Source organism: Microcaecilia unicolor, chromosome 2, assembly GCF_901765095.1.
Source record: "Microcaecilia unicolor chromosome 2, aMicUni1.1, whole genome shotgun sequence".
Lineage (NCBI taxonomy): Eukaryota > Metazoa > Chordata > Amphibia > Gymnophiona > Siphonopidae > Microcaecilia > Microcaecilia unicolor.
The window spans coordinates 350,543,682-350,568,755 of record NC_044032.1 but is presented as its reverse complement, the minus strand read 5'-3'; the positions used below and the strand labels follow the sequence as shown (position 1 = coordinate 350,568,755).

At 42.5% G+C, this 25,074-nt stretch overlaps 1 protein-coding gene across 3 annotated transcripts in view; it reads left to right on the top strand.

Moving 5' to 3' along the window:
* Nucleotides 1-23,413, top strand: part of HEMGN (hemogen) — a 48,501-nt gene extending 25,088 nt beyond the window's left edge. For 2 of the 3 annotated variants that reach the window (XR_003940865.1, XM_030192463.1), the window contains exons 2-4: nucleotides 12,709-12,784; nucleotides 20,018-20,271; nucleotides 23,152-23,413. Coding sequence is in view for 2 of the 3 variants with exons in the window: in XM_030192463.1 (XP_030048323.1) it covers nucleotides 12,709-12,784; nucleotides 20,018-20,271; nucleotides 23,152-23,255 (434 nt within the window). In the remaining variant the exon portion in view is untranslated. Of the gene's footprint in view, nucleotides 1-12,708; nucleotides 12,797-20,017; nucleotides 20,272-23,151 lie in introns of all 3 variants that reach the window. The other variant, XM_030192462.1, reaches the window with a different exon arrangement.
* Nucleotides 23,414-25,074: the final 1,661 nt, after the last annotated feature.

Here is a 25,074-nt window from a genome sequence, read left to right as displayed (position 1 = left end):
TTACAGGAGTTTTCCCTGATCTCTGGAGGCAAGCACTGGTTTGTCTTTTGTTGAAAAAGCCAAGTCTTGATTTTTCATTAACGGAAAATTACTGGCCAGTGTACAGTTTGCCCTTTCTAGCCAAGATTTTGGAGTGAACAGGTTTTCAGCAACTTTCCCAGTACTGTGAGCAGTCTAAATTATCCATCGCAGGGAATCTGGGATTTGAACAGGCCATAGTACAGAGATGATAATTACATCATATTCAATGACCTTCGTATTGCTTTTGAGGCCAAAAAAATTGTCTTAGCTGCTTCGCAAGATTTGTTGGCGGCGTTGGATCTCATTGATTATTCTCTGCTTCTAACCAGACTCCTCTCTATCAGAATTGGGGTCAGGTTCTGAATTGGTTCCAGGCCTTCTTAGAAGACCGTTCCTATACTGCTCACTTCCGTACTGATTCTTCTCCCTTTCAAAAGTTGGTATGTGGTGTCCCTCAGGGATCAGTGCTACCACCATTGCTTTTGCAATATCCTTTTGAGCCCTTTGGCCACAGTAATAGAGAATGCAGGGACTGCAGTCTATTATTATGCAGATGACATTCTGCTTATCCATACTATGGATTCTCATAATCTGGACCTCAGTGCTATACAACATTGTCTGCAGTTGGTTACCTTCTGGCTTTATGAAAACAAATTAGTTTTAAATCCATCAAAGACTACTGCATGTTTGTTTATACGTTCAATTCCTCCTATAATGGATTCCAAAATGCATCTTGCTGAGTCATTTAAATATTTGGGCATCTATTTGGACAACCATTTATCATTCCAGATGCATATTATGGTTGTTAAACAACATTTCTTTATTCTTCATCAGTTTCATTCTGTTCACTCACTTCTCAATTTCTTTGCTCAAAACACAATTCTCTGTGCACTTATCCTTTCAAGACTGGATTGCTGTTATACAATTTTGACAAGTTTACCTCAGACTACTATTAAACGGCTCCAAACAGAACAAAACACTGCAATAAAGATTCTCTGTTAGGCCCATAAATTTGATCATGTGACTCCTCTGCTAATTCACCACCACTAGCTCCCACTTCATTTTTGCTATCAGTTCAAAATCTTGACTATTGTCCATAAATGATTGTATTCTAGTACTCTATCACATCATTTTTCACAGTTACGTTCATATAAACCATCTCTGCATCTACGTTCATCTTCTGAAGTTTTGTTTTTTTATGCCAAGTCTTTTGCGTGCTTGCTTAGGAAGCACATGTCACTGAGTGTTTTATTTTCTAGGACTCAAGCTTTGGAATTCATTGCCAAAGGATATTAGGGCAAAACCGACATTTGCTAGTTTTAAAATTAAATTGAAACTTGCTTGTTTTCCTAAGCTTTCCCTATTTAACTTGGGTTGGGATATTGTAGTGGTGTATAGTTGGATACAGTAGGTTTTTTGTGGGTTATGAACAGCTCACCATACAACATAAGGGGGTAATAGTGAGATGTGTACCTAGGACCTTTTATGTGAAGTCCACTACAGTGCCCCTTAGGGTGTCCCACTGCTCTGCTGGGATGCCTGTATGGCCAGTCTACTAGGAAAGCTGGCTTCTCCTTCGTTCCAATGGCTTGATTTCATGTGTTTTTCACTTGGACACTTTTTATTTTTAATGGTCCAAAAAGACAAAAGACTTAAGACATAAGCATCGCCACACTGGGACAGACCAAAGGTCCATCTAGCCCAGCACCCTGTCTCCAACAGTGGCCAATCCAGGTCACAATCACCCAACAAGATCCACGGAGCAAAGCATTTTGTACTGCTTGTCCCAGGAATAGTGGATTGTTCCCTACGTTCCTTTAATAACATTCTATGGCCTTTTCCTTCAGGAAGCCGTCCGAACCTTTCTTAAACTCTGCTAAGCTAATTGCCTTAACCACATTCTCCGGCAACAAATTCCAGAGTTGAATTACGCGCTGAGTAAAGAAAAATTTTCTCTTGTTTTAAACTTACTGCACTCCAGCTTCATCGCATGCACCCTTGTCCTAGTATTTTTTAAAAGCGTAAACAGACGTTCCATATCTATCTTTTCCACTCCACTCATTATTTTATATACCTATCACCCCTCAGCCACCTTTTCTCCAAGCTGAAGAGCCCCAGCTGCTTTAGCCTTTCCTCACAGGAAAGTCATCCCATCCCCTTAATCATCTTTGTCGCCCTTCTCTGCACCTTTTCCAATTCCACTATATCTTTTTTGAGGTGCGGCGACCAAAATTGAACACAATACTCTAGGTGCGGTCGCACCATGGACCTATACAGTGGCATTATAACATCCTCATTTTTGTTTTCCATCCCTTTCCTAATAATACCTAACATTCTATTTGCTTTCTTAGCCACAGCAACACACTGAGCAGAAGGTTTCAACTTATCATCAATGATGACTCTCAGGTCCCTTTCTCGTTCCGTGACTCCTAATGCTGAACCTTGCATGACGTAGCTATAGTTCGGGTTCCTCTTTCCCACATGCATCACTTTGCACTTGCTCACATTGAATGTCATCTGCCATTTAGACGCCCACTCTCCTAGTCTCGCAATATCTTCTTGCAACTTTTCACAATCTTCCCGCGATTTGATGACATTAAACAACTTTGTGTCATCAGCAAATTTGATAACCTCGCTAGATACCCCCACCTCCAGGTCATTTATGAAAATGTTAAAAAGCAACGGTCCCAGCACAGATCCCTGAGGGACCCCACTAACTACCCTTCTCCATTGCAAATAGTGACCATTCAACCCTACTCTCTGTTTCCTATCTTTCAACCAGTTTTTAATCCATAACAATACACTACTTCCGATCCCATGACTCTCTAACTTCCTCTGGAGCCTTTCATGAGGGACTTTGTCAAACGCTTTCTGAAAATCCAGATACACAATATCCACTGGCTCACCTTTGTCGACATGTTTGTTTACCCCTTCAAAGAAATGCAGTAGATTGGTGAGGCAAGACTTCCCTTCACTAAATCCATGCTGACTTTGTCCCACCAGTCCATGCTTTAGAATGTGCTCTGTTATTTTGTTCTTAATGATAATCTCTACCATTTTGCCCGGCACCGACATCAGACTCACCGGTCTATAATTCCCTGGATCTCCCCTGGAACCTTTCTTCAAAATTGGCGTTACATTAGCTACCCTCCAATCTTCCGGTACCACGCTCGACTTTAAGGATAAATTACATATCAACAACAGTAGCTCCGCAAGCTCATTTTTTAGTTCCATCATTACCCTGGGATGAATAGATAGACGTACTAAGCACAACATCTAGGAAATGGTCATTTTCAAAGAAAAAAGATAGACATTTTTCTGTATTGAAAATGGCAATTTTCAGTACTTGATTTTTGGATGTTTTCAGTAAAGAAAGTTAAGAAAAGCTAGAGAAAAGCCGAAACTGGAGACTGGGACAAACATGATTAGAAATTTTTAAAAAACAAACAACAAAACAACCAGACAACAACAGTAGAAAGAAGAACTTTATTCTTAATTCAGTGAATGGAAAATGTCAGTTTTACAATAAATTTACACGGCTTTATTTATAGTTTGAAGAGTGCAGGTGCTGTTTTTCTTTCTCTAGTGTTACACTGTCTGTAGAGTGTGGCTTCTTGATGTTTAAGTTTAATCTTTGTCTACGTATCCATATTTTGTATTTGTGGCCACTTATTTTGTACCTTGCAAGGGTCTATTTGTGGTCAGTGTTTGTGACTGAGGCCAGGTAGTCTGTTTCCATGCAGTTTCTGTTTCAGCCTCTATAATAATTCAGCGTGTTCAGTTTCCCACTAGGTGTATTGATGTTCTAGGCCCAACTGCAATATTCATTGTGTTGCATTATCCTAGGTAGGGTCCTTGTTGGGTTACTTCTGTAAGTTAGTGGTGTTATGGTAAAGTAGGTTAGCTCTATAGGTCCTGAGTGATTTTTGTAGGTTTTATAATCCAGTATGCTTTGGACTGGAAATGATCTATGTTTTTTAATTGAGATTACACCAAAATCAGCTTTTTTTTTTCTTGTTGTATGACAAGTTCCTGGGGAAATGACATTTTTCTGCTTTGCATCCATTCTTCGAGGAGGAGCTATGGGGATTTCTGTGGATGTAAAATACGTGTTTAAATTAATAGCTTGACAGTCCCGTGTGCTATGTTGGGGGTTGTTTTTTTTTATATTAAATTTTTTAGGATATGTACAACAATGGTACATATCCTTTAACTCTGCTTTATAATAAATATAAACACCTTAATAAGCTGTATTAATAAAACAGGTACATATTTTTGAAGTAGCTGTTTAAATATATAAACAGCTACTTCAAAAATATGTACCTGTTTTATTAATACAGCTTATTAAGGTGTTTATATTTATTATAAAGCAGAGTTAAAGGATATGTACCATTGTTGTAATTATTTTGCAGGATACTGTGATGTGTGTTGAGATGATGACCAGACTCAAGTCTACTATAATAGCAAAAGTTTAAGTTATGGGATAATACAAATTTATTTTAAAATGTCGGTGTTTCTAAATGGTTCTTTTTACAAAGCTGTGGTAGAGATTCCCGCGTGGCAAATGCGACGAAGATCATAGGAATTGAATGGGCTTTGTCACATTTGCCACTCCGGGAATCACTACTGTGGCTTTGTAAAAGGAGCCCAAAGTTTCCATAAGTATGTATGGGGTTTATGTTTGTTGCAGGATAGACTGTTTACTTAGAAATCCATTAAAATGACAGATACAAATTAAGGAATAAAATGGAAGTGGGAGGACGACCAAGGATTCCAAAGACTGAAAGGATGTATAGTAACAAGAATGTTTATTGAGGTATAAAGACTCGACACAACGTCGTGTTTTGTCCGTTAGGCCTACAACAGGAGTCTTAATGTCAAATGCCTTTGGGTACTGTTGGTGAAGGCAAATCTTGAGGATTTGCCTTCACCAACAGTACCCAAAGGCATTTGACATCAGTGGCGTACCAAGGGGGGGGGGGCGGTGGGAGCGGTCCGCTTCGGGTGCACACCGCTGGGGGGTGCCGTGGTGCGCGCCTGCTCTGAGTTCGCTAACTTCGCTCGTTCGCTGCAGCTCCCTCTGCCCCGGAACAGGTTACTTCCTGTTCTGGGTCAGAGGGAGCTGCAGAGAATGAGCGAAGTTAGCAAACTTGGAGCAGGTGTGCGCCGCGGCACCCCTCCCAGCGGCGTGCACCCGGGGGGGGTGTCATTTCACCGGAGGGGGGGAGGTGTCATTTATCAGGGGGGGGCGCGCTGCACCCGTGGGGGGCGCATCGGCGATCCGCCCTGGGTGCCATCCAGGCCAGGAACGCCACTGTTTGACATTAAGACTCCTGATGCAGGCCTAACGGCCAAAACACGACGTTGTGTTGAGTCTTTATTCCTCAATAAACATTCTTGTTACTATACATCCTTTCAGCCTTTGGAATCCTTGGTCGTCCTCCCACGTCTAGAGTTCTCCGCCCTTTGGCGGATTTCTTCCCTATAGATACAAATCAAAGTCAGGTATACACAAAAAGTAGCACATATGAGTTTATCTTGTTGGGCAGACTTGATGGATCATACAGATCTTTCTCTGCCGTCATCTATTATGTTACTATCCTGCTTATTTTCGAAGGAGAAGGGCGGCCATCTTCCAACACAAATCGGGAGATGGCCAACCTTCTCCTAAGGCCTGCCAAATCAGTATAATCAAAAGCCGATTTTGGCTGTCTTTAATTGCTTTCCATCACAGGGACGGCCAAAGTTCAAGGGGGCGTGTCAGCAGTGTACTGAAGGCGGGATGAGGCGTGGTTAAGAGATGGCCGTCCTCGGCCGATAATGGAAAAAAGAAGGCCGGCCATGACGAGCATTTGGCCGACTTTACTTGGTCCCTTTTTGTTCACGATCAAGCCTTGAAAAGGTGCCCAAACTGACCAGATGACCATCGAAGGCTACCTGCTAACCAGCTACAGTATATGGCACAACATAGCTGGTTAGGTGTAGATATTCAGCGCTAAACTGGCTGTGTTGAGCGGTCAAAATAGGCCACTTAAATAGCAGGCCTACCTTTGACCGCTAAAAAGTTAACTTGGTGCTGAATATCGGCATAGCCAGTTAATTTTTTAGCAGTCAAAATAACCTCAGATATTCAGTGCCTGTCGCTGGAAACAGCCCGGCATTGAATATCTGGGTTTAACACCAGGGGCGGACAGCAAACGAGCTGCTCACCGCTGGCTGAATATCAGTCCCAGAGAATCCCTTAATAGAAGGAGGATAGTGACAAAGCAAGGGGATAACCTGCATGGAACCATAAGCCAGCCCCAAACAGCTGTAACATGATTATATTGTGCTTCTAAGAAAGTGCACACAGCAGTTACAACCCTAAACAGAATGGTATGAGGGAAGATCATCTGCACAGCATGTCACTTAATAGCCATAAACCTTGTTTGGCAGACTGGATGGGCCATTTCTATCTTCTACATCTGTTATTATGTTACTACGCCGTTGTATCGCTCCATGGTGCACCTAAAGTATTATGTTCAATTCTGGTCGCAGCACCTCAAAAAAGACATAGTGAAATTGGAAAAGGTGCAGAGAAGGGCGACAAAGATGATAAAGGGAATGGGATGGCTTACCTATTAGGATAGGCTGAAGAGGCTGGGGCTCTTCAGCTTGGAGAAAAGGCGGCTGAGGGGAGATATGATAGAGGTCTATAAGATAATGAGTGGAGGAACGGGTTGATGTGGAGCTTCTGTTTACGCTTTCCAAAAATACTAGGACAAGGGTACATGCAATGAAACTGCAGTGTGGTAAATTTAAAACGAATCGGAGGAACTTTTTCTTCACTCAACGCGTAGTTAAAGGTGGTTAAGGCGGTTAACTTAGCGGACTTCAAAAAAGGGTTGGACGGCTTCCTGGAGGAAAAAACCATAGAATGTTATTGAATGGACGAGGGAATAGTACACTATTTCTACTACTACTACTACTTATCCTTTCCAGTGGTGTACCAAGGGGGGGGGGCGGTGGGGGCGGTCCGCCCGGGTGCACGCCGCTGAGGGGGGTGCCGCGCACCTGTCGGCTCTTCGTTTTCATGCTCCCTCTGCCCCGGAACAGGTTACTTCCTGTTCCGGGGCAGAGGGAGCATGGAAACGAAGAGCTGACAGGCGCGTGGCACCCCCCCCCCAGCGGCGTGCACCGGGGGGGGTTCTTTCGCCGGGGGGGGGGGTCGCGCTGCACCCGGGGAGTTATTTCGCCGGGGGGGGTCACCCTGTTCCGGGGGGGGGGGGGGGCGCTGCACCAGGGGGGTGGGGTACATCGGCAATCCGCCCCGGGTGTCAGCGCCCCTAGGAACGCCACTGATCATTTCTATAGCGCTATAAGGCATACGCAGCGCTGTACACCATACACAAAAAGACAGTTCCTGCTGAAAGAGCTTACAATCTAGATAAGACAGGTAAACAGACAGAACAATTAAGGGTAAGGGAATAAAGAGGTGAGGATAAAAGGACAGGGCAAGCGAGTTAGGAGTCAAAAGCAGTGGTAAAGAGGTGGGCTATGAGTTTGGACTTGAAAACGGCCAAAGACGGGGCTAGACGTACAGGCTTGGGAAGTCTATTCCAGGCTTGAGGTGCAGCAAGATAAAAGAAACGGAGTCTTGAATTAGCAGTAGAGGAGAAGGGGACAGATAAGAGAGATTTATCTACAGAACAGAGTACTCGAGGGGAGGCGTAGGGAGAGACAAGAGTGGAGAGGTACTGGGGAGCAGCAAAGTGAATGCTAGGATGGGTGGGACAAATTGCTTGTTCTTTTGGCCGCTGTCGGTGACAGGGTGCTGGGCTCGATGGACCCTTGGCCTGTCCCAGCATGGCGATACTTATGTACTTATGTAAGTATTACCACGCACCCCAGTATATACAGATCAATATTCACAGAAATGCCAAGTTACCCAGTTCCAGGCTGGAGATTTTCACCAAATCCAGGATTTCTGTCCTCCTCATCCTGGTGCATTATGGGACATGCAGTACTGATTTCAATGGACAGGATCAGGTACTACAAATCCCACACTGCTATGGGTTGTAAGTACAAAATCAGGACTGGCCAAAAATCTCCAGCCTGGAACTGGGTAACTTGGCATTTCTGTATTCAGTGCTATTTAACTGGGTAGGAGAGATTCTTATCTGCTTAAATAGTGCTGACTGGGTTCCGACATGATATTCAGTGGCTATGTCCAGTTAGTGCCAGGGCAGTCTGGGGGCAGAGTTCAGCGCTGGTGCCCAGATAATGTATGGGCAAGTTGGTCCATATAAGTGACAGGCCTAACTTGCCCAGATAGTTATCTGCCTACTGGTTCTGAATATCAGCCAGATACGGATAATTTCCAGCAGCTGCAAAAGACCTGGATAGGTTCAGCACAGAATTTCTGGGTCTAATGCATCTGGCGGTGATCAGTGTTTACAAAAATGCTGCCTGATGAATATCAGGGGGATAGTTTTTATATGGGTTTGTCTCTTTTGTTGTCTAAATATTTTTGTATTGTTTGATATGTACAACAGTTTTCTTTATTATGATCAGTCTTGAACAGGATTCTTGCTAGACGGATTATACATTTTGGGCCTGATATTCAAAACGACTATTATGCTTATAAATGTAGGTCTACCATTCATTTGCCTAGATTTATCAACCTAATTTGGAGTGGAGGAGTGGCCTAGTGGTTAGCGCATTGGTCTTGAAATCCAGAAGTGGCCAGTTCAAATCCCACTGCTGCTCCTTGTGATCTTGGGCAAGTCACTTAACCCTTCATTGCCTCAGGTACAAACTTAGATTGTGAGTCCTCCTGGGACAGAGAAATATCCAGAGTACCTGAACGTAACTCACCTTCAGCTACTACTGAAAAAGGTGTGAGCAAAATCTAAATAAACATGTATGATGAGGGGAAATGAGACAGAAGTCCCTATGACCAAAAGGAGTAGAGTGAGAGGTAGGCACTTCCAAGAACCACAGGAATGATGAGAAGGATCTTGAATGTAATGTTTATTGGAAATACACCAAAGAAACTCAACATAGCAGCTGTGTTTCAGCGCTACAGTGCCTGCATCAGGAGCCTTCTAACAAGGTGCATAGAGGAACTCAGTTCAAAGCAGGCTGTAACGCAGATCCAAAAATACTTGTCGCGTCAGGGTAAAGGTTTTGGCGGTATGATACCTACCAAGTAACCAGCAGAGGTCCATCAAGACAGGAATGATACAATACCCCTTTTAAGGCCAGTAATGAATATGCATGAGATAGCATTGCCAAAGAAACAAATAGGCAGGCGATCCGCAATATCCAGCACAGAACAGAAAAGGAGCAGATCACAAAGATTTAATCCAAAATGTCCAATCTATTCACCACACATATAAAAATAATACAAATAAATAATCTATATAAATAAAACTCACCCTCAACGTTCTATTGGCTTCTGACGTCACTGAAGCCAAGGTTCGTATGTTCGAAGCTCTGAAGCCTCGAAAATCACAGTCTCTGGGCCCCGCCCTCGCGTCAAACATTATGACGTTGAGGGCGAAGGCGGAGCAATTCACCGCCCTCGCGTCAAACGTTATGACGTTGAGGGCGGAGGCAGAGCAATTCACCAACATCGACGACGGGTGGGGGGGGGGGCACAGGAAAGCCTTGCTAGCGCCCGTTTCATTGGCTCCAGAAACGGGCCTCTTTTTACTAGTATATCATAAAGCTCGACAAGTTTCTGATGAAGTGAGCTTTCAGATTGATATGTTTTATGTATTGTAGCAGACCACAGGCGGCTATGATTAAGGTTATTTTCTTTAAACTGTGGATGATATCTAGACCGGACTTTTTTTCCCTGGAGAATTTTCGTACTGTGCTGCAGAGTTATGTGTCACCTTCTTTTGATTATTGTAATGCTTTGTTGTGCGGTTTGCCACATACAACTTTGCGGGCCTTGCAGTTTGCACAGAACTCTGCTGCACGGGTTCTTTTGAGTTCGGGTCGGGAGGCGCATATTACGCCTCAGTTGAGGTTGTTGCTTTGGTTGCATGTGGTGCAGCGTATTGAATTTAAACTTTTGTTATTAGTGTTTCAAGCGCGGCAGTGTATTGCTCCTGAGGCCTTAGTGTGCAGTTTGCAGTTTTATTGTCCTTCTTGGGCGTTATGGTCTCAAAAACAGAATTTATTGGTCATTCTATCTTTTTTATCTGGTACGTTTGAAGGAAATTTGTAGTCAAGTTTTTTTTTTATTGCTGGTCCTCGTTTGTGGAATTTGTTACTGTTGGTTATGCGCCGGTTGGCATCTGCTCCCCAGTTCAAGGATTTGCTAAAAACCTGGCTATTTTCTAGGGCATTTGGCTGTTGGGGGTTCTGAGTTTTTAGAGTCTGTGATTTGTAAGATTGTGTGTGTGTTTTTTTTAATTAATGTTTTATTGTACCTCACCTAGATGTTTGGATAGACAGGTTATAAATAAATAAATAAATATTTAGGCAGAAAGGTGATATATTCTGTGGAACCATCTTTTGAGTATGTATTCAATATCCAAATGCGCTTCTATTTTATGCATACCATTGCAGTTTCCATTCATTATTTAATTATTTATTTCAAATGTTACTTCTAAATGTTTTATTGTCAGAATATATAACTTATTTATTTTCTTTATGTGAAAGTTGGTCTGTCGTTTATAGCATTATTTTATACTAACATATTTTTATGCTTGTTGACAATCTTTGTGATTGAAGGCCCTGATGCAGCCCACCGCAAGGCAAAACAAGGCCTTGTCGGGCTTTATGATATATTATTTTTATATGTGTGATGAATAAATTGGACATTTTAGATTACATCTTTGTGATCTGCCGAGATAGCATTGCCTGCTCACTGTTTCAGCTAAATGCCTACAGTACCTGAATGTGCACCGCTTTGAAAGCTTTCAGGTTTGCAGGCAGTAAATAAGAAAATAAATAAGTTAAGAGCCCTTTTACTAAGCTGGGGTAAGCATGAACGCATGCTTACTGCAGGTTAAAATTCACTACCGCGGGTGTGCTCAGACATCCTGCAGTAGTTTTTGCATGTGTACGTGCTACCCACACGCTAAAAAACAGCTTTTATTTTTTAGAATGGGGTGGTTCGGGGGCGGAGAGTAGGCCTGTTCTGCGCTAATTGGTTAATGCAGCTACATTGCTGTGCGTAGTTGCTGTGTGAGCCCTTACAACCTACAAAATAGGTTATCAGTAAGTGCTCACACACTAATGGTCACATGCTAATGGGAAAATTAGCGCATGGCTAGTATTGTCAAAATAGAAAAATCATCCAGTTCCCAGCAGCGCTAAAAGTGGTCATAACACACGGGAAGGACCTGCACTGGGGATAGCGCAGGCCACTTTTTAGTGCTGTTTAGTAAAAGTGCCGGTAAGTAAGGAGGGGCATTTCTGGAGCAGAGAATGAGTGTTTCTATGCTAATCAGTTATTGCAGCTACATTACCGTGCGTTAACTGAATAGCACAGGAGCTCTCACCACTTACAAAATGGATGGTGGTATGCGCTAACGTTTTTTAATGGCTGCATGCTAATGGCAACATTAAGATGGAAAACAACGAAGCAGATCAGTATAAGTGTAAACAAATTTATTGAAAATGTATAAAGTAAAATGCCTGACACAGGCCGTGTTTCGCCCTGCAGGGCTGCGTCAGGGGCTACTCATTGGTCTTTACTATAAATATTTTCTGATACATATGTGTTCCAGTGGCAATTTATTGTTCAGGAGACCAAAAGAATAAATTGTCTGAAAAACCCCCCAGCACAAACCATATGATAACATGCAGAGGCTGTCACGTCTCTACGATTGCTATTTTCTTGCACCCCCTGCTAATGGCAACATTAATACATGCAATCACAAATCCAATCCTACCGTCAAAATATATCTATTATAAATTTGTGAAAACCTCAGCGGTTTAACTTTCCTGCTAACTTTCACAGCTGCAAGACTTTATAACACCAACCTCGTCATCGGTTCTCAGTTTTATACACAATGTCCGACATGATCATGTTTCACCTACCATGGCTTTCTCATGGACCGTCCCCTAAATCGGCTATAATGCCAGCCTAGCTCATCTATATTAAGGATGTTGTGTCCCCCATCTGACATCATCTATATACTTTTAAGATGAGTTTTGAAATATAAAAAATATATATCAAAGCATCAAAATATAAAAATAGTATTGAAAAGAATTGATAAAACTGAGAACCAATGACGAGGGTGGTGTTTTAAAAGTTAGCTGGCAAATTACACTGCTGAGGTGTTCAGAAATTTGTAATAGATATATTTTGACAGTGGGACTGAATTTGTGATTGGATTTATTGCATCCCATTGTAAACATATTGCCCTATAGTGTAAGAACATTAATTCATGGCCATTAATACGAAAAATTATGACTGCAGCAAAAATGGCCTTAGTGTTTGGGGAAACCCCATGCAAGGGCGCACTACGACCACTGTTTGCCATAGCATACTAAAAAGGGCCCTAAGTAAATTAATATGCAGACCCGTCTCATGTATATTCATTAGGAAGATCCGGAAACCTGAGTAGGTTCATACTCTCAGAGACTGGAGGTTGTCTACCCTTTGGGAGGCACTGTTTTTCACAATATTTTTTATCTATACTTTCACTAAGTGCTGCTTTGCCTTCTGTTTTGTTCTTCTAGTGGTCACAACACGTCTTAGAGATCGAGAGCTTCTCAGGAAAAGGAAAGCAGAAGCACAAGAGAAAGAAACTTTCCAGTGGGTTCTTGGGTAAATTGTGACATGGTTGGAGAGAGAAACAGAACTGAACTAGGGTTAAAGTGGTTCTAGATTCTCCGAACAGGGTTGATTCAGTCCTGGGATTACTCCATTGCACACAGGGACTTATACCAAGGACGTTTAATTGACAGGAGATGGCGTCACATGACAAGGCTGAAGCCTTAGCCACCATCTTGATACACTCAAAGCAAAGCATACTATTGGTCCACACCAAGCTACACATAGACAGCCCTTATTTATAATAAGTGCTTGCTATTGTTTTGGGTGACTCAATATGGTGGCAGGCTCCACTTACAGGCTTCAGGCTACATAATGGGCCAAGCGTGCTCCCACCATCTCCTGTCAATTAAGCCTCCTTGACTTATACTCTTGCTTTTCTTAGGGAATACAAGTAGGAAATCAGAACTATAAGTTCCTGCATGCAATTGGATAAACCCAGGACTGGATTACCCCTGTTGGGTGAATCTGGAACCAGCTGGCAACATTAAACTGTACCTAAGTTTGATCTTTCCATATGCTGTCTTCTAATCCTGTGCTACACCCATCTGACAGATAAATTAAATTGAAGCAGAACTTGGACTAGGCCTCATCTCTTTGATGTACATTAACAAATCTGTAGAGCCCGGAAGCTCTAATTCAGCATTATAATCTGGTGAATATTGTCTTCCCAGGGCTTTTCAAACTCATCCACTGGGACCCCACAGCCAGTCAGGTTTTAAGGATATCCCTAGTGTGTGAGATATATTTGCATACAGTAGAGGCAGTGCATTCAGATCTATCTCATGCATATTCCGTGTGGATTTCCTGAAAACCTGAATGACTTTGGGCTTCCTAGGCTGTGACAGGTCTGGGAAGCCCTGGTCTTACAGAGAGGTTGAACTGATCTATCTGATCAATCTATCTGACTCTTTTTGAATATTACACCTTTGTGTGTAAGGGGGAACTACACAGGATGAAGAAAGCTTGAACTGGACCCAAAAGCTATGACACATTTGTCACTTGTTATTTTGTTAATGTGCTGGTTGTAGAATGCTCATTTTTCTGAAAAATGTTTCTGAAACAATGCAATCATCGTATACCTTTCATTTTTAGATCTCATTCAACTGTTTATCATTTCGCTCATCTCCTTTACCCCACACATCCTCTTTTCCCCAGTTATAATCAGGCAAATCAAGATCTGCAATTAGTTGCTCACCATGGTCTGTGCTACATTTAAATGACACATAGAACAATAGAAAATGTGGGCTACAAATATTTTAAAGAAATAAAATACATTGGGATCCAGTTGCATCTTTTGCGAGAGGCTTTCAGATCACGTCAGTACAGTAGGAACATTGGAACACAAGTTTCCTGTGTTAGAATCCTAGTTTGATTTTAAATCAATGTTATTGAATTATGTATTCTGAATATTAGAAGAAAGCTACACTTATGTATTGTGAAACATTAAGAAACTGCTCAAGGCAGACACTAATATACACCAAGGGGACACTTTTCAAAATGATTTGTGTATGTACAATAGAACGGATGAGCGGCAATTTTGATTGCCAAAATGGACTTACTGCCTGACTACCATGTGGCTCTTGTGGTAATTTCATTTTTGGCGCGTCTGAAAAATAATTTTCATTTTCGGACGTGCATAGCAACATGCGCCAAGTGGCATCTGACACGCATAGGTTATTACCGCCCAAATTCTTTACCACTAGGTCTATGGCTGGTGGTAAGGTCAAAGACTCAAAATGGATGAGCGGCAATTTTGATTTTGCCGCACGTCCATTTTTGGGAAAAAAAGAGACCTTTTTTACTGGCACGCTGAAAAATGATTCTGTGCATGCCCAAAACCCATGCCTACACTACTGCAAGCCACTTTTCAGCGCGCCTTTGTAAAAGGAGCCCTTGGTTATTTTCTTGTGTATTTTTAGGGATAGAAATCCCTTGGTTATTTTAGAAATCCCTAAAAATACACAAGAAAATAACCAAGGGCTCCTTTTACAAAGGCGCGCTGAAAAGTGGCTTGCAGTAGTGTAGGCATGGGTTTTGGGCATGCACAGAATCATTTTTCAGCGTGCCAGTAAAAAAGGTCTCTTTTTTTCCCAAAAATGGACGTGCGGCAAAATCAAAATTGCCGCTCATCCATTTTGAGTCTTTGACCTTACCACCAGCCATAGACCTAGTGGTAAAGAATTTGGGCGGTAATAACCTATGCGTGTCAGATGCCACTTGGCACATGTTGCTATGCACGTCCGAAAATGAAAATTATTTTTCAGACGCGCCAAAAATAAAATTACCACAAGAGCCACATGGTAGTCAGGCAGTAAGTCCATTTTGGCACTCATAGGCGCCTATGCAGCTTAGTAAAAGGGGCCCCAAGTGTAGATTTAGGCCATCATCTATATATATAAAACTCACCCTCAACGTTCTATTGTCTGACGTCACTGAAGCCAAGGTTCATATGTTCGAAGCTCTGAAGCCACGAAAATCACAGTCTCTGGGCCTCGCCCTCGCGTCAAACGTTATGACGTTGAGGGCGGAGCAGAGTCTCACTTCCAACATTCTACTCAGGCCACAAACTCCGGATTTCCACACTGTAGCTCTGCTCCGCCCTCGCGTCAAAACGCGATGATGTCGAGGGCGGGGCACAAAAACCGCTACCCACACAGAGCTACGACAATGGAAACAACAGCGGCGCATGCCACGAACCAGGTAAAACCGCGACGAGCCATGCAGGGCTAACAAACCATGTCGCTCCTGCCCCTCACCAGAAATGAGCCACCCGCCGCCAGAACCACATTGCCCCCCCCCCCCCCCAAGGAACAACAGCGGCGCGGATGACGGTCCTGTCCCCTCCCCCGCCACACACGACACTCACAAACAACATGACCCCGCTCCTGCAAAAAACAAACACATCTTCCCCCTGAAACGGAGACATCCAAAAGGTCAGAGGGAGGCAGGCGAGCAGGCAGCCAGCCTCAACTTCTCAGAGAGCCAGCCAGCCAGCCTCAATGTGGTGCAAGGGAAGAAGGGAGGGAGCCAGATGCATCATGCTGGCAGTGGCAGCAGGGAGGGAGCCAGATTGAACAACACAAGGCGACGGATGACCCTGAAAGGCTGAGGGAATGGGACTCACCACCCTCAGGCAGGGAAGGGGGGGGAGGGGAGGAAAGGGGGGGGAATGATGGGGGTGGGGAGGGAACACAGGGGGGAAAAGGAAAGAGGGGGAACCCTGCCACACACTCTCATTCTCACACACACACTACCGCATTCACGCTGTCTGTCTCTCTCTCACACAGTCACTCACACACACACTCTCCCAAACATACACACTACCATGAAACCCTTGCTAGCGCCCGTTTCATTGCTCTCAGAAATGGGCCTTTGTTTACTAGTTTCAGAAGAATAGGTCTGCACTCAGCTAAAATTGATATATCTCTGCTCCCCAGAATACACATAGAAAAATAAACACACGCATAGGAGACACGTGTCTAGGTCACAAAATAGGAAAAAAATGTACATGCCCATGTGACTAAACAGACAAATACACATGGAAACAGTGGGAAAATAAACGTGTATTTCTGCCCCACTCGCAATGTACCTGTGTAAATTGAAATTCCATGTAAAACATGGGGAAATTTTTCATGCAGCACTGGCAGGATAGGAAACCCATGTATTTCCATCCTGTCAGCAAAACATGACATGTAATGAACATCCGGCATCTTCAGGAGAATGTTAACTGTAATGGAGACTACTTGTCTCACTTCTCCAAACACCGGCAGCGCAAGCGTCGGCGTTCTGCCGTTGTTTGGAGAAGAAGACAAGTAGACTCCATTACAGTTAACATTCTCCTGAAGATGCCGGATTTGGCGAAACATGCCAGCAAGTAGAAAACACTGAGAAGGATGAAGGAAGAATGCACTTAATAAGCACAGCACTGTTCACAATGTATAAAGAACTGAGAGCATTATAGATAATGTGAATATCTATCAGAATATTGAAGAGCACTATATAAAAGACACCAAGAACATCAATACCTTAAAGAAACTTCAGACCGCAGAAAACACGGCAGCTAGGGTTATATTTGGAAAAATGCGATTTGAAAGCACAAAACCCCTCTGTGAAAAGCTACACTGGTTCCCAATCAAAGAACGCATTGCGTTCAAAATCTGCACCCTGGTTCACAAAATCATCTATGGTGAAGCCCTGGGATACATGACAGACTTGATCGACTTACCAACTAGATACACATCCAAATCAACACGAACATTTCTAAATCTGCACTACCCAAGCTGCAAAGGACTTAAATACAAATTAACTTACACATCCAGTTTCTCCTACATAAGCACGCAACTGTGGAATGCACTACCAAAAGCTTTACTCATACTACCCCTCTCCTCAAGACCCTTCACTGGCTCCCTATCCGTTTTCGCATCCTGTTCAAACTTCTTCTACTAACCTATAAATGTACTCACTCTGCTGCTCCCCAGTATCTCTCCACACTCGTCCTTCCCTACACCCCTTCCCATGCACTCCGCTCCATGGATAAATCCTTCTTATCTGTTCCCTTCTGCACTACTGCCAACTCCAGACTTCGCGCCTTCTGTCTCGCTGCACCCTATGCCTGGAATAAACTTCCTGAGCCCCTACGTCTTGCCCCATCCTTGGCCACCTTTAAATCTAGACTGAAAGCCCACCTCTTTAACATTGCTTTTGACTCGTAACCACTTGTAACCACTCGCCTCCACCTACCCTCCTCTCTTCCTTCCCGTTCACATTAATTGATTTGATTTGCTTACTTTATTTTTTTTTTTTTGTCTATTAGATTGTAAGCTCTTTGAGCAGGGACTGTCTTTCTTCTATGTTTGTGCAGTGCTGCGTATGCCTTGTAGCGCTATAGAAATGCTAAATAGTAGTAGTAGTAGTAGTAAATCGACGTATGACCACCTAAACTTCCAGAAATCATTAAAACTAACCTGTTTAAAAAGGCATACCCTACCAATCCAACTTAAATGCTTGATCTCTGCAACACAACTAAACTAAAGTGCATAATGGACAAAACTCAACTCTTCTGTTCACGATTCCCTAATGTGGCCATGCCACATGAACTTTATCCTACCACAACATCACTTTGTATTGGTTCACAACGGAGTCTGCAAACGCCTCTCCGGTACTATGTAAGCCACATTGAGCCTACAAATAGGTGGGAAAATGTGGGATACAAATGTAACAAATAAATAAATAAATAAAATACATACAGATAAGTTCAACTTTTGAAAATTATATTTGATTTCTGATATAGTTGAGTAAAATGTGAATGAAGAGTCAGGCAGGGAGGTGGACTTTAATGCTATGATGGCTATTAAAAGAGCTGGTTTCTAGATCTTGATATACAGTCAGTTCTGAGCACTATTCACTGCAAAAAAAAAATGTTTATTTTTATTTATTTATTTGCTGCATTTGTATCCCACATTTTCCTACCTATTTGCAGGCTCAATGTGGCTTACACTATGCCGCAATGGTGATCACCATTAACGGAATGATAAATACAAAAGGTGTTACAATCAAGGTACATGAAAATATCGCATAGATAAATTTGATATAACAAAAAATATATATGTATAATTAGAAGGTTTCTCTATTAGTTTGAGAGTTAAAATTTAATGCTAAGAAATGCAGAGTGATACACTTGGGGTGCAGAAATACCAAAGAGATGTACCGGATAGGAGGGGAGAGATTGGTAAACTTGGCTCAGGAGAGGGACCTTGGGGTGATGGTGTTTGAAGATCTCAAGGTGATGAAACAGTGCGACAAGATGGTGGCCATAACCAGAATGATGTTAGGCTGCATAGAGAGGGCTACAACCAGCAGAAGAAAGGAGATGTTGATGCCCCTGTACAAGTCACTGGTGCGGTCCTACTTGGAGTATTGTGTTCAGTTTTGGAGGCCTTATCGCGCCAAGGATGTAAAATTACTTGAAGTGGTTCAGTAAAAAGTGATTAAATGGTAGGGGGATTACCTAGCAAGACATATGTGGAGAGACTACTGACCTAAATATGTATACCCTGGAGAAAAGGAGAAAGAGGGGTGATATGATACTGACATTCAAATATTTGAAAGGTATTAATCCGCAAACAAACCTTTTCCAGAGGCAGGAAGGTGGTAGAACTAGAAGACATGAATTGAGGTTGAAAGGGGACCGACTCAGGAATAATGTCAGGAAGTATTATTTCACTGAGAGAGTTTAATACCTGAAATGCCCTCCTGCGGGAGGTGGTAGAGATGAAAATGGTAACGGAATTCAAAAATGCGTGGGGCAAACACAAAAGAATCCTGTTTAGAAGGATCAGATCCAAAGAAGCTTAGCGGAGATTAGGTAGGAAAGCCGGTGCTGGGCAGACTTCAATGGTCTGTGCCCTGATTGAGGCTGAATAGATTTGGATGGGCTGGAGTGGAGCTATTCAGGGGCTTTGACAACTACTTCAGAAATGTTAGAAGAAGGCCAGCGCTGGGCTGACTTCTACAGTCTATGTCCTAAAAATGGAAAGGATAAATCAAGATCAGGTATATATATGATGTTTCACTTCATACTGTATGTAATGAGTTTTTCTTATTGGGCAGACTGGATGGACCATACAGGTCTTTATCTGCTGTCATCTAATATGTTAATATGTATGTTAATATGTTAATGTCAGGTATGTGCCCACTTTTCTTAGGAATCCATAGCAGCTCAGTTTTACTTGGGTTCAGGCAAAGTTTGTTGTTTTTAGCCCATTCCTTAACTGATGTTTATTCAGTTTATTCAGGGCTGCAGAGGAGCTGGGATCTCCCGCCGAGTGGCCTCCCCTTCCAGCAGCAGCAGGAGAGGCCTTCCTAAGATGTTATCTCCTGCTGCCATTGGTCCTGGACGTTTTAGGATGGCCTCTCCTGCTGCCATTGGGAGGAGAGGCTACCACTGGTGCCACTGTGGGTGGGGTTGGATCGAGTTGTGGGCGGAGCAGAGTGAGTTACAGGTGGGTAGAGGTGTGGGCGGGGATGGGTGAAGTTATGGGTGGTGCAGGGCAGTTCCTAAATTTTCTGATAGGTTGGCCTCCTTGGCAGCTCTGCATAAATGAACAGAATACTCAGATGTTAAAGTGCTAGCAAATATTTTATAGAGGATAAGGGATAATATAAAAAATACTTCCAGCTTTTAGTCAAGTAAATGTTCTTCATATTTTTCAGAGATCAGAATAAACACAAAAGACAGAGGAAAGGGAGGGGGACTGGACGAGGGAGAGGCAAACGTCAAACCAAAGAACCTGAGGTAGAGGCTGAGCCAGAAGAAGTTCCAGAAGCACAAGAAGAGAATGGGCATGTCCATTTGGAGCATGAGAAAGAAGCAGTTGTGACACTGCCAGAAGAGATAGGTGATGGGGCACACTCTGAGATAGTGGAAGATGTCCCTGAGGAAAGCACTGCTCACACTACACATAGAGGTAGGTGGCAACTTCAGGGATACCATGATGCAGCAGTGGATGCTGGCTATATTCTTCAAAGTATGAACTCATCTCATTGGTTTACTTTGTTCCTCCTTGTTTTGGAATTATTCTTTGGTCTCCTTTCTTTGGTTGTAACTTCCTGTGGGTGGGACACAGCACAGGAAAGGCCCTGGTGATTTGGTCTATCCCTCTCTCGCCTGCATGCCATATGGTCTCGCAAATATCCCCCCCCCCCCCCACACACACACCTTTTAAATAGCAGATTTTCACTGGCAGCGAGCAGCAACTAATACCCAATGCTCATGTTGGCCCCACAGCCTTCCCTCTGATGCAACTTCCTGTTTCCGCATAGGCAGGAATACATCAGAGGGAAGGCTGTGGGGCCAGTGCGAACAGTATGTATCAGTCGCTGCTCACTGCAGGCAAAGATCTGCTATTTACAAGGTATGCAGGAGGGAAAGTTATTGAGAGTTTTCAGAAGGTGGGGCTTGGGGATCCCTTCCAGCCACATCATAGGTGTGCTGCTACTGGGTGGGCCTGGGCTAACTAACTTGGCCTTAACAATGTAATGCACATTAAGGACTATATTCAGTAAATAGCACAAAAAAAATATTGGCACTCAATGCTAATTCTATAATGGGTACTCAAAATGAGCACCCATTATAGACTAGCATTTGGGAACCAGGCCTTACACTTACTGAAACCAGGTATAATTCTCAGCGCATAATTCTGAATTACTATGGATTTACAGCCTGTCTCACTGACACAGACTACCCAGTAATTACTGTGGATTCTTTTGGATTCGTGTCAAGTAAATAAGACCTTTATTAGAGGAGCTAAATTCTACAATGATTAAGGTATATACAATGATTAGCTCTATACACACAATGATTAGCTAAACAATCATTACATCACTGGTGTCTACATTTAAGCAATGCAAAGAGTTCTTAGACCAGGAAAAGAAGCAATAATACATACACTATATATACATCACTGGTCTCCATCATTCAGGCTCTTATCATCAGCTGGAGGGGCCCATTATAGCAAAAGCCAGGAGCTTTTTTTTAGACCAAGGACAGATCCTCTGCGCAGTCCATACATTACTCACAGATGAGCTCCCACTCTGCTGTGACAAGCCCTCCCTTTTTATTAGGCTCTGAGCGCCTATTCAGAGCTAGGGAAAGTTTACAGAATGCTTCTAAGGAAAATTACAGAATGCTTCTCTGTTTAGGACTGTGGGAACGTGGTCACATGCTTTCTCAAGCCCAGGTGGCCAAGCTGGACTTCCGAAAACAAATGCCATCCTCCCCTTCACATACCAAATTAGTTAGAGCTGTGTCTTATTAGCACTGATTGGTTTAAGAGCCAATATTGTTGGGCACACATCTTGGATTGGCGCCCAGATATCGGAACCCAATTTTTTAACACCATCCAATCGATATTTAAAACTATTTAACCAACCAGCAACTAGCCAGTTAAGTAGCCTTAAGCTGGCTAAGCGCTAATATTATGCACAAGATACCCAGTTATCTGAGCTGTATATTACTGCTTAGTGGGTGGCAATGTCACATGACATAACTGGTTAGCATTAGCTGCCCAGCTTAGTTTAGCAACCAGATAGACCTGCGTAAATAGCAGCCAAAAACCCCCAGAAATTCAATGCCGGTCATCAGATATGACTGCGGCACTGAATTTCTGGGTTCACCGCTGACTGCAGGAATTAGCTGCAGTCTGAATATCGGCCCCCATATATAGAATCTGGGGGTAAGTGGATATAAATAATAGTGGCATTTGCCTTATTTAACATACCTAATCACATTAAAACATGGTAGCAAATGGAGTTTTGAGTTTGAACCTGAAGCAATGGAGGTGAAGTGACTTGCCCAAGATCACAAGTAGCATCAGTGGGAGAAACAAGATTTGGACACTGTCTTCCCTGGTTCTCAGTTTGCTGCTCTAATCATTAGACTACTTCTCTAGCCCATACAATATAGAACATATAAGGCCCTGACTAGCTTAAGTGGTAGAATACAATGTTCTGAGTCAGTCCTGATATGGAATTAGGGAGAAACAACCATATATATTTTATACTTGCTTCTCCCTAATTCCATTCTAGAACTGACTCAGAACACTGCATTCTGCCATTTACACCTGTGAAGGCCATCACGATTACACCAACTGATTCCTGCAGTTTAAAACTTCTATTTTGGAGCTGTTATATCTATTCCTGCATAAGCTGGTATTAGTGATAGATCTCAGCTAATTATCCATACTTGCTTGGGGCAATTTCTATCACACTCTAATTAATTCCTGCATTATATCAATATTCTTATTACAAAATATTTTTCATCAACATACTAACTGAAATGGCAGATCACAGAAAACATGAAAGTTATGACACTTTTATTTCAGGGATTCGCCAGAATGTTCTGGTTAAACACTTCACTACATGAATGCCTAATCTAATGCCTAAGGGGCCCTTTTTACTAAGCCACGGTAAAAAGTGGCCTGCATTAGTGTAGGCGCGTGTATTGAGTGCGCACCAAGCCAGTTTTTCCTGCATCTACAAAAAATGGATCTTTTTAAATAGGACGGAAAAAGGGCCTGCAATAAAAATGAAAGCAGCCTGCCCAAAACCGGCCTGAGCCCTTAATGCCACCCATTGATCTAGCGGTAAAGGCACGCGTAGGAGGAAATAATTCATCCACTTGTTATGGGCGCACGCCAAATCTGAAATTACCGCCAGGAGGGCGCACTGGCCTGGCGGTAGTCTCATTTGGGCGCATGCTGCACGCACATAGAGCCTACTGTGGCTTAGTAAAAGGGACTCTATGACTTTTGCTTTTTTAGTATATCTTCATTTTATTTTCCTTACAGAAGTACCAGAAAGAGATCCTGAGTATGAAACATCAGATGTTCTCAATCTTCCTCAGGATAGTCAAGAAGCAGAAGAAGAAGAATATTACATCCCACTGTTTTAAGTATTTCACTAAGAAATCATATTTTGAAATTTGAAATGTATTTGTGAATGCAATGACATAATCTTGTAAAAGTCTTCATTCACACTTCTGTACATTTTCACATTCTGTTGTCTAAAAATAAGAATTCAAAATGCAATTAAAGTACGTCTCTTGTTTCACTGATGTATACAACATGCTCTATGTTTTCAATACAGAAGATCAATTACAGAAATATTCAAAAATATTTAAAGAATAAAAAACCAAAAATGTCTTGGATACAATCTCCCTGATATTCAGTGTTATTTAATGGGCCAGGAATGGTTCTTGGCCAGTTAAATAATGTTTAGCCAGCTAACCACTAATATTTAGCGGGAGATAGCCGGTTATCTCCACTGAATATTTGCGGTTAGCGCTTAGGGGAGGGAATTCTATATATGGCACCTAAAAAATCCATGTAGAAATAATTTCCGCCTAAGCGTATTCTGTAAGCTGCACCTAGATTTAGGCACGGTATATTGAATACGATTAGGTGGCAATCATAGCGCCAAAACCTACGCATCTCCATTTACACCAATGAAAACATGGCATAAATTCCAGGACATAGATTTAGGCGCTGAGAGCCATATTCTGTAATTGCGTGTGCAAATTTCAGAATGCCCATGAAATGCCCCTTTCCCCATCCACAACCATGTCCCTTTTGAACTGCACGCATTAGAATTTAGGCACAGTTCATTACAGAACATGCTTAGCGAGTTATGCACATAAATTCTAATTATTGCCAATTAGTGCTCATTATTACTTGTTAAGTGCTGTTAAAAATGCTAATTGCCAATTAACTTATGCACGTTATTATAGAATCCACCTGGATTTTGGCACGAATCTCTAGGTGCACTATATAAAATCTTGGGGATAGTGGCTAACCGGCTATATTGTGTCATATAGCCAGCTATCCATGAATATTCAAGTGTTAGCCAGTTAAGTTTAGTAGGCAAATTGGACTGTGTAAATAGCAGTCCTATCTTTGCCCACTATTAACTGGCCAGCACTGAATATTCACGGATAGCTGATTAAGTTAGAGCCAGTCCAAAAAAAATCCAGATATTCAATGCTGGTTACTGGAAATGGCCCCAGCATTGAATATCCAGGGTCACTGCTGACCACGGCGTCAGCTTAATATCAGCCCCAATAAATCTTTAAACCACTTTCCTCAGTACTTGGCAGAAGCCTCTTTTGTAGCAATAAGAGTCCTAAGTTATTTAGGGTAAGTGGTTACCAACTTTATGCAAGGTAACAAAAGAGAGGGTAAACCAGTACACAAATACAGGCAAGAAAAGAAAAATGCTCAGTCAACGGCGATTGTTCAAAAAGTGTGGATGATAGAGTTTACATCTCCTTGAGAGGTATATCATTGCCGCTAGGGATCTGTTTTTTTGTTTTGCATTTTTTGAACATTGCAACTGTTGATTCTTGAGGCAGGCACTTTTGCGCCGAAACACGGCCTGTGTCGGGTCTCTCTCAGAATAAAAGGACTCCACTTGTCTCAATCCTGAAGGCCCAGCTGTGCTTTTTTCTTTTATTACCAACTTTATGCAGCAGGACAGTGCAGTTTATACCCAGTCTTCCTGGCAGAATAGCTTAGGTTCTTTCAAATTGGCTGGAGATTGTCTGTGTACTGTACTCTTCAAGTCTTATCACTGATTTTTCTAATGGATTCAGATTTGGACTTTGATGGGCCAGTCAAGGACATGCCTTTTCTTCTTGCTGGACTCTATTGTTGTACTTGCATAGGATCATTTTCCTGCTGAAAGGTGATCTTCTTCACAAGTCGTAGTCTGTGGCA